Below are 11,230 nucleotides of genomic sequence, written 5' to 3'. Positions count from 1 at the left end.
ACATAGATGACAGCTTAACATCCCTGCATATTACTCATTGCAATGTTCCAACGATAAATTTACAAAATAAATTAAACCATTATAAATATGATTAGGATTTCATGCAATAATAAGAGCTTATCATCGAGTAGAATTTGTTTTATATAAAAATGATAAACTATCCAATTTCAAGCTTACAATTCGATTATAAGGGAAATGTAATTGTTAAAAGTAAAGTAGTTTAGCACATTTCGAATAATAAATCATGACGAATAGACCAATAAATATTATTTCAACAAACTAAACGTACACAAATACTCAGTAAAGCTAAGTAAGAGTACATAAAATGATAGATGATATAATGCTTGAGAAACATGACGAGTTCCAATAGTATGTACCGTACAATTTAAATTTGCAAAATACTGTACAAGTTTGAAAAATAAACTGTGCAAAGCAAGAGTTCTAAGGAAATATTCCACTACATTATAAAATATTGGTGTTATGAGTAATCATTTTAGTATGACACAAAAATCTCCATGAATTAATTAGGTTTTTAGTATTAGAACGCAAGAAGAGGATTCAAATTCTTCATAAAAATAATTTTCAAAATATAAAAAGCTTGTTAGTTTAGGGCGTGAGCACAAAGAGAGCGGTTAGAAGTTCAGAGTTCCAGTGGTCTTGAGAGGATATAGATATATTTCATATAAATATATAATATAAGTATATCCTAACTATGTAACAGTTTCTATATAATTTTATGGATATCAACTATATCTATAACCTCGTAAGACCGATTCGAATGCTCCCTGTGAGCACACACCTAATAAATTAACCACAGTCTGAGAGGCTATCAACCTGAATTGAAGAGTCTTAACAATCACATGTACTATTCATCTGTAGTTAATTTGATAAGAATAAATGAAATTTTACTTTTGATGAAGATTTAGGGATCGTGTGAATTATCACAACAGTTTATTAATTTCTCGTATACAGCAATTGATTATTCTACTCACATATTATTACTTGAAGACCTATGTTACTCTTTGGAAAAGGAAAATTTTGAATTGTTATAGAATAGATATTATGAGACTTATTTGATCCGAGCCTGAGTGAAAGTAAAAATATTTCTACGTTTTTTTACCAGTTCCAAGTGGAGTGAAATGAGGAGCTAAGATTTAAGGTCTGATTAAAATTAGTTGGCACCTTGAAGAGTTGAAACAATAGTTTGTGTTGCTCAGGTCCGGTTTATAGGAAAAAGGACACTCATTAAATCGAATGAACCATCAAATCTATAGTTTTAATGGTTTATTAGGTTTAATAAGTATCCAAGAAACCGGGCCTCAATCTAATTAAATAATTTGTACATGAACTGGCACATCTGTATATAGATTGATATACCCAACAGTTCAACAAAATTTTGTAAAACTGAAGCTTTTCCAATGGAATTAAGTTTCTTATTAACAGTCAGCAGTAGAACGTTTTTCTGTTTACATTCAGAATGAAGACAAATATTATAGAGCTATTAGAAAGGCATTGAATAATACCTGTGAGGAAATAAATATTTCCTTCAATTTAAAACATATCCACTGTGGTACACATAATGTTAGCCCACATAAGCATATGACTTGTGCGTAGGTAATGAGAAAAAGCGTCTTAGGAAAATGGAATTTAAAAGAAGACTGAATTTGCGACCTCCAGTCCGCTAGACCACATGCGCTGGCCAAGAAATAATTAAATAATTATAATCAAACGAAAATAATTGCAATACCTCAGTAATTTCCAACTGTAAAGTCTTGGAAGTCTAGTTTTCAACTGGAAATTCTAGAAATAGCTACAATACTTCATTTAAAAAACTTGAAGTAGAAACTAATTTTACTCACTTTTTTGTAGTGACGCAAGTTAGTAAAAAGTGTGTTACTACAAAAAAGTGATACATTTCTAATTTCAAGTTTGTAAGATAGTGTGCCATATTCTACAGTAAATAAGAATGAATCATCACCATGGAAATTAGTATTTTGCAATATGTGAAATGAGCTCGTCTATCTTTATGATTCAATTGATCACAAAAGATTAATCATTGTTGATTGTATGAATGGAATTTTTGGTAAATACAACCACAAACCATCTAAAATTCAACATCATTACTGTATCTAATTATGAAATGGAACTCGGTTCCTTATCTAGTTATAATATGAAACCTAAGCCTACTTTTATAACAATTTTCAGAGGAAGGGATTCTTAAATCTATTGCATTTTCCTATTTAACGAATTTACTGACTCTAGGCACCAAAACCTGGGGTACCCAATAATAGCTTTATTTCTTAATAAGGCATTGGCAGCAAGCTCATCTCTAGAACTAGTGATTTGCTTGGTATAGAATAATATAAGCACCGGAGTTTAACTTTTCAAATCTAAAAACAAGATGAATTACATTCATCATACACAATTGACCTGCAATTGATAGTTATTACATTTCTAATTATTTGATGTCTAAAATAACATCCATCTTAGATAGGTCACCTTTATGGATTATCGAATATATGCTAAGCAATGAACATTATTATATTTTTGTTCTTTGGTAATACGAGTTTCAAGGTTTTGAACCCTAGAAAAGTTTTGAATTTGCTTCAAAACTTAAAAACAACAGTAATACAATATCTTACAATAGAATATTTACAACACTTTCGCCTGAGCACCACTCTATTATAGTGTCCAACTATCTACAACATAAAATATTTAGGATATAATTAAATTTATCATACCATGGAAGGAAATCTAAAATAATAATAATAATCTGCATTCAAAATAATGTTAAATTAACTTGCTAGCTTTGCTAAACTGGCGTATATTCTGACCTATCTTCAATTTATTCATCTTCTATTAATTTCAGTTTTTGGATTTAATTACTCTTATTCAATTTAGTTTTAATCAAGTGTCTACAAATTTTAATCAAATTGTAATAAAGGACTCAATCATCATAGAAAAATACAAATAATAAAGCAATAGGAACTAAATTGAAATGAAATGATCATTCCAAAATTACTATCCAACTAATATTGTGACTAACCGTTCACTTAATTTACCACTATTTCAGGTAGGCATATATAAAATATATTACATAACTAACATTTCACCAAACTTGACTTTCAAATGCCTGTGCCAAAATTTCAAGGGATCCCATAGAAAATCTTTAGCACGAATTAATAAAAAAGTCATCGAATCAAGAATCTTTTTAATTTGGCATAGCCTAATATATCTTAGAGAAAATAATCAATTCGCAATCGATTAATTAGAGAATTCTCATATGCAATACTTTGAAAGCTTCTCTACAACAATTTTTTGTTATTGGTTATTGGTTTCAACTGAGTGATAGATGAACGTTGTTGAAGTTGTGACATCAATATATAGTTTTCATTCTTTCCATTACACTTGAATTCAACACTAATTTAAAAACTAATGTTATCATGAATTCACCGTCAGTTCAATCTAACAATAATGCTAGTGATGATAACCAAAAAATGAAAATCACAATCCTGAAATGGTAAAGCTTGAATATAAATGACTGGGAAAAAATAATCAATTTTTCAATAGACTTTCTTTGAAATAAATTATTAAAGCTTCTCATCCATTTTGGAATTCTCCTATTCATAGAAATAATCGACAATTTCTATACAATATGGAATAGAAAAGTGATATTTCTATGGGGAAACAGGAATCACGTTTACTGAAATTTCATGATTTTGAACGCATCTCTGAGAAACATTTCAAATTCTTATAACCAAGAGAGTTCTAAGAAAACTCTATACAATGCAATAAATATAATTCATTCAACGATTTACACTCTGAGACCACTTTATACACCGATTTATAATCTGAAAACGCTTCGTATTCATGTAATGATAATTACTCTGAGAACGCTTCACATCAATGTAACAATCTATATTCTCAGAACACTTCGTATCCATTTAACATTTTACATCCTGCAAACACTTCTTCTTAACCCAACTGATTTTAAACAACCAATACATTAGGTTACAGAGACAACCTACTAAAAATTCTAGGTTTATTTTGACTTCATGACATAAATTTTCTTTGCAGGTTCTAGAATGATTCAGGGAGTGGGATTGTTTTCACACTTACCAATTGTCGGTCGACATTTTTGAACATGACACACAGAATCTCCTCTAATTGGCTGAGAATCAGCTGTTGGTAAGAATTAGCCACTAGGAGCCAATAAGTCAATTTCCTAATTGGCTGACAATCAGCTGTAGGTGAAAATCAGCCAATCGGAAGACGACATTCTGGGTGTCGTGACGATATAATGTTGGCCGACAATCGGTAAGTGTGATAACAGCCATTCTATTAATATGAGATATTGGTCGGGTATCACATATTCTATTCATTCAGTCTATTCATATAACATATATATCAGATACCCGACTAGTATATCATATGAATGAATTTAACACTTCCAAATCATTTTTCTGTTACCAGATATTCATCATACCATTATAATATCCACTATACTTGAATGGAGTTCTACAACGATGTACCTACATCACTCTTTCTTTCATTTCACTACCCTCTTCAAGGATTTAGGCACGCTGTTCAAAAACTCTGCATCACCTACTCTTGCCATTCTTTCATTTCTCCTTCTTCTTATTTTTACGCAGCAGCGCTTCCCTCGCCGAACTGTCATTGGGCGACGAATTATCAGCATTGGTCGTCGAGCTAGGGAAGTTCTTCTGGAACAGGAAGACGGCCCGATTGCAGCCAAGCCTTATGAAGTTGACAATCTTGTGCGTAAGTGTGAACAGCGTGTCGTACTCGTTTGGAACGATTCCGTCGACATCTGACTCGAAAAAGCTGAACAGCGGGAACCAGATTCTGGTTCTGCCCGTGTCTCTCTGCATGAGTGACTGGTTGTTGGCGAGTGTGTGGTAGTAGAGGAAGAGGCGCGACGTGATGTAGAAGGCTATGAACACGTCTATCGAGTAGTGCTCGTGGCCCGACAGGATGAAGAAGATGCCGAACATGTTCAGCATCCACGTGAACGTGTGTAGTAGGTAGATGTCACGTGGTGTGTCTAAAAAACAGTACACAAACTATTAAATTAAAGAATAAAAAAAAACATCAATCTTGTACTAATCACTAATAGAATTCTCCCCATATCCCATATGCGTGCGGTCAAGCATTAAAACTTTACATACGCGTCATTCAATCAGAAAGAATTTGTGTGATGAATTTTTCTGATGAATAAATCACTATTTCACAAATCACTAATATCTTGTAGAAAATCATCTTTACTAATATTTAAAATGAATAATTGAAATTATCAAAACTATTATTATTTATGATACTGTTTTTGGTGAGATCTAGTGAAATTTATACATAATGAAACATTAGAACATTGTCTAATAATATCACTAATTTATTGAAAAGTTACATACAGTTTCAACACTTATGGTGATACTGAAGATGACACCTATAGACGCTGAAGATAACACCTATAGGCACTGAAGATTAAAAAAGATGTATTAACTTTTCAATAAATTTCTGATATTATTAGACAATATTCTAGTGTTTCATTACCAATATTATTCATAGGAATAATGAGAGACTAGTTTTGGTTGAAACATTATTAACATTTTCTGGTAAGCTATTGAGATTGATTACTATAAAATCAGATGGATGTTTGCAGTAGGTGTCAGTAAATCACATCATTGTAGTTCCTTTATTTCAATACATCTAAACTGTCACATAATAGTGAGTTGGTTTGTGAATAAATTTATGACTTGAAATTTTTAAAATAAGTGCCTTCACAATTCACAATATTCAAATAACTATCCCTTGACCGAAAATTGAGTGGCGGAGCAGTGATGTGTGATTTTATAACCATTTTTTTATTTTACAGAAAATTTACAAAAATAACTTTTTCCTACAGATACCTTGAAAAGTGAACATTTGTGCACTGATTGCAGGCCACAAAGAATCACTTTTCCGCACTAGTGCGCAAAGTGAGTACTTTGCGTACTCCAGATTTGCAGCATGACAACGCAAAATAGTTAGTAGGTTATATGGAGCACCAGTGCAGGAAAATCAAAATTAAGTTGGTAACACTCATAGTGAGGTCCACGTTATAATGGCAGTGGAGAACAGCGTTGCCTTGCCATTATGTGCCTTGATTATAGTCATTTCAATGCTTGCGTAAACGTTTCTTTCGGTGCAGCAAACTGTCACTTTGCGCACTAGTTGCACAAATAACTATTTTTAGTGAATTAGATTACCTATCGATTGGTATATATTTTTATCAAGATTGGACCAATATTGAGTGAGATATGGCCGCTTTAGTGATAGGTGGCCATTGAAAGTTTGTGGCAGTGCACACCAAGGCATGCTGATGAAGTCGCCTCAATGATGCAACAATATCTATTTGCATTGTATTTTATTAGTATGCGATTTTAGGTCATTTCAAACAATAAAATAACGTTACAGAACCCTCTAAAGGTGGGTCACCAACCACTAAAGCTGTCATATGTAAGTCAATATTGGTCCGTTTAAAAAAGTCTGGTACCAATCGATAGGTAATCTAATTCACTAAAAACAGTTATTCTTGTAAAGTTTTTGTAAAACCAACGGTTTCTGAGTTATAAAAGAAACAAAACTTAAAATGGCCACCATTTTGTTTAATGAATTTGAAAAAATATCATTATTATTTTGTAGCTTTGTCTAGTTGTTATGAATGATTGTGCAAAGTTTCAATTTCGTATGTTTAACCAATATTTTGAAAAAAAAATAAGTGAAAAAAGCAAAATGGCCGCTGTGTGAGTAACTGAAGACTTCCGGCAATTTAAATATGATATTTAGATATGGTTTTTAGCCAGGAACAATGCCCTGGAGTTGGTAGGGAGTTTGTAAACACCCTGTATGCTGTATAGGAATAAGACCAACAAACACTGGACCCAGAAATGAATTACACAACTCACCGTAGTATTCACGTCCAGTGTGTGACAGCCTTTTTCCTAAATTGCAAGACAACTTATATTTTATAGAATCGGTTACGAGACAAGTGTAATTCAACTTACACTCAGTGATGAAGAAGTTGAGCATAGTTAATGCCACCGTATGACCACTGAACATGTAGTCTCCACACGTTCTGACGCCCTGTATCGACATGCCAGCTCCTTTCCATATCACATAGGCCTGCTTCATCTTAGACAGCAGTTCGGCTAGTGCGTAATCTTCACTGTGAATAGAAAACCAAAATATATTTAATAATTTTGCAATATATCAATTTTTGGCAAATATATTCAAATTTCAATTGACTATTTCCTCACTTGGGCATAGAAAGTTATGAAATATACTATTGTTTTTGAAAGGCAATATTGTCTGATGAAACGAATATAAAGTTCTCTTACATGAATCACCATAAATTATCCAAGTCCAGTGTGTAAGAGCATTTTTCTATAAGCATACTTCTATACTTCTGAAACGTAATATTTGCAGCTAGTCATATTGGAAAGTTAATTATAAAAAAACTGTAATATTTCCGATTGATCCGTCTAGTAAGTTGATAAGCACTAGATTAATATAATATTTCATTCAAACTGTTTAACTCATCCAATAACATTGGTTGTGAAATCAGAACATCATGGCGACAGATGTATAGATTCCATTGTACAGTTGAGGGTTCTGTAAAATCAATTCTGCATTAAAAGATTCACATAATGAAAGAAAATTTTAATGCTTATGTGATAAGTTTAATTTTGTTAGAATAAAGTTCAACTTTATTATTCTTAGGCCTGTATGCATTATAAGTATTGAAACGTAGATAGAGCCTGTATGCATTCTTAGGCCTGTATGCATTATAAGTATTGAAACGGAGATAGTTAAGCTGTTGATCTAAACCCGCAAAGAAACAAGTTATATTGAATGCAACCATGCCTTCACGACACCGTAGATTGTTGTCAAACTTGGATGGTGTTGTCCAAGTTGATAAAATTCAAGAGATATTCATCAAAAAGAATAACTGAATTGAAATTACAAGTGGAAATACACTGAATGGAACAACAATTCTCAAAATAATTTAAGAATATTTCTTCAAGTAGAAGAATCAACTTAATAGATCTTATTATACAGAGTGAGTCATGTATGGGAACCCTTCAATAAGTTGGAGACTATTGTAGATATAATACTTTAACTTTCAGGATAAGTTATCGGTCAATTACTCTACCTTTTGACGTACAACTGAATTTCAACCCCTCATGAAGGGTTGACTTCGGGGTTGTAACTCGAATATTTTTAAATGTAAAAACCCATTGTGTGGTACATCATTTTAAATCCCTTTTTAAAACAAGAAATATGACATCGATAAAAATGTTTCATGATAATTGTATCCATAATGGCGGCTGATTGAAGTTTTAGTTTTTAAAGAAATAAGGGGTTAATGCTCACGGTTGGGAAGATGTGGGCCGGGGCTGGCATTGGAGATGGGTGCCGGGCACTGACAGAGATGTGATCAACATTGTGATGCAGCGCAGTAGGAACACTGTGCCCGACAGAGCAAAGAACCGACGCACCAGGATGAACCTGCAACAACATGTTCATTTATTTATTAAACAGAACACAAAAACTCATCATCATAAGTGATTATGAAATAGGTTGCTGAAATCATGTTGATGGGCTACTTATTTTTAGGATTATTACAGTAGTGATTTTCAAATATTATAGCTGTTATTAAAACAATTGACATGTATGAAAATCTATTAAAAATCTTGATATCATGAATCATGAGATCATGAGAATATTGAACAGTTCAAAATATTAGTTTTTCAATTGCATTTTTTTAATTATTCAATCATTCGATGAACAAATATTTTATCTGAAAAATTGATATTTGAATTATGATGGAATTATTCACATATTTAAGATCAATGCATAGGGAGTGATCCGTGGTCTAGTGGATAGAGTGCTTGCGTAGCAGCATAGAGATCCCGGGTTCAAACCCCACTGAGAGCCAAAAGTTTTTTAAACAGATCACTCCCGTGTTATCGGATGGGCACGTTAAACTGTCGGTCCCGGCTGAAGTATGACAGTCGTAAGGCCCATTGACGGCTTAAATTATATATTCAGGCGGTGGAACATTCCCGCAAGGAACTCCCCACCAACAAAAGCCATACGAATTTATTTTTTTTTTAATGCATAGGGGACAACGCTACTGGTATAGAGCTATTAGTGTTCACTAACACTTGATTATTCAATGTCTAGGTAGGCTACTCATTCATTTCATTTTTGTGTAATTAAATGTGCGGGTTTCGCCATTAGTTTCCCTTTGAAATTCTGTACCGGTAACGAAATCATGTTTCACATGACCATCTTCCCATTTGAAAAAATGAATTGGATTCAAAATGGAGCTGGATTAGAAATAGAGTTGGATCCATATGACGGATCCAAGATGGCGGACAAACGTTTTGAAGCGACAGAAAGTATTTTTTTTTCAATTGGAATAGGACCCATGAAACCTACTACTGTAATATCATACTAGTAAAAGATCTCAGTATTTTATTTATTTTATTCACTTATTCATAATTTTTACAAAGAAGCACTGCTCGGGAGAGGAAAACTAAGGATACTCCTTGTACTATTTCTCTCCAAAAATTAGGTAACATTTTAAAACTCCGAAATAGGGTTATGATCACAGTACAACAGTTCATGAGTGAGTTCTTCAACCCAGGGGGTCTCTAGTTACAAAACAATTGGCTTAGAGAAATATATTAATAGAAAGCATAGGGAATGAACTACAAAACAATTTGGCACAGAAATGCAGCGGAGAAAATAATATGAGAAAGAACAGGAAGGTAGTTGCAGATTCTCAGATAATTTTGAAGGTTATCACTTAATTATTTCAATGTTAAACGGTTCAAAATAGATTATAGGGCCATAAAAATAAATGTTCGAAAATATTGATAATTCAGAGAAAGTTTGAAAAGTTACAAGAAAGCCGTTAACAAAGTTGACAATTTATTATAGCTCACAAGTGAAACTCAGTAGAAAAATAATGACTTGGAAACATAAACAATGGAGTAAGACAGTCATGGAATTTGATGAAAATATCAAGTACAATACAAACGAATATATTGAGAGATGAGAACTACTCTCGTATTTTACATAATAATAAGCTTAGATTAGTTTCAAATACCACTTGATCTTTTACAAGAAAAATTTTAGTTGCTAATTTAATGACTTGATCTTCGTTTTATGATACCCCATTTTATATCTCTTCACTTTTATTGCCATTGAACAATGAATAGTAATGGAAAACGATTTGTATATTGTAATACTAATACTCCATGGATTAGAAAGAGCATGCTTTCCATTCTATATAGTAGCCTTCATCTGCCAAGTTTAAGAATAGATACTGTGAGCGGAAAATGTTTCGAATTGGATTTTCAAGTTCAATACCAATGTGAACATTAACTGAACAACCAGTAACCACAATACGATGTGAAGAATGGATTAATGATCTGTGACTTCAAAGAGTGAAATCTAAATCTTAAACTATTGAAATAAATTTTGCATGGCAATATTCCAAGGAGCTTAATAGAGAAATTTGACATGACTGCTTGAGTCAACAAGCAGTGTTAAATTTCGAATAATATAATCCAGGACTAATCTGTCTCTAATAGAAATCAGATGCAGCATTTCATTTTTCTTAAAGATAGAACTTGTTATGCCAAGCTTAAGTGGAATTCGAATTTAGTTTTGTTGTGACGTTGTTTGAGTTACTAAGTTGTGGTTTGAGATTGCAATAGAATTCAAATTGAATTAAAAGAAAGAATGAAAACTTGCGATTGATCTAATAAGTGATGAATATGAGTCACTTTTCTGTTTGTTCTTCATGAGAATATTAATATTCATCATTTATTTATTTATTTATCTATTCAATAAGTACATCATCAAAATGATAGGGAGAGGAAAAATGAGGTAACCTTGTGCTATTCCTCTCCCAAATTTAGATAACACATAGTCCGAAATAGGTTAAGTCCTTGTAGTTCTTCTATTCACATTTCAGTCCTCAAGTACTTTAATAAAGTAGATTTTCAAATTTAGATGCTTCAAAACTAAACATAGAATAAATATTTCACATTATTATAACTAAGATAGGAAAATATGGGTTTCAATTCTATCAATTCTCGATAAGAAGTTTGATATGAGTTCCAGTTTTGCTGTTTCTCGACAGGAAGATGATTCA

The 11,230-nt window shown here is 32.4% G+C and overlaps 1 protein-coding gene across 1 annotated transcript in view; it reads right to left on the bottom strand.

The window, feature by feature from the left end:
- Nucleotides 1-123: 123 nt before the first annotated feature.
- LOC111056381 (sphingomyelin synthase-related 1) overlaps nucleotides 124-11,230 on the bottom strand; it is a 30,079-nt gene continuing 18,972 nt past the window's right edge. The window contains exons 4-6 of the mRNA XM_039438049.1: nucleotides 8,434-8,568; nucleotides 7,065-7,225; nucleotides 124-5,065 (exon numbers count right to left, since the gene is read on the bottom strand). Coding sequence (XP_039293983.1) covers nucleotides 4,623-5,065; nucleotides 7,065-7,225; nucleotides 8,434-8,568 — 739 coding nt within the window. The 3' untranslated portion in view covers nucleotides 124-4,622. The remainder of the gene's footprint in view (nucleotides 5,066-7,064; nucleotides 7,226-8,433; nucleotides 8,569-11,230) is intronic.

This window comes from Nilaparvata lugens, chromosome 11, assembly GCF_014356525.2.
Source record: "Nilaparvata lugens isolate BPH chromosome 11, ASM1435652v1, whole genome shotgun sequence".
Taxonomy (NCBI): Eukaryota; Metazoa; Arthropoda; class Insecta; order Hemiptera; family Delphacidae; genus Nilaparvata; species Nilaparvata lugens.
Note: the sequence above shows the minus strand (reverse complement) of the source record. Positions and strands in the feature narration are given on the sequence as shown.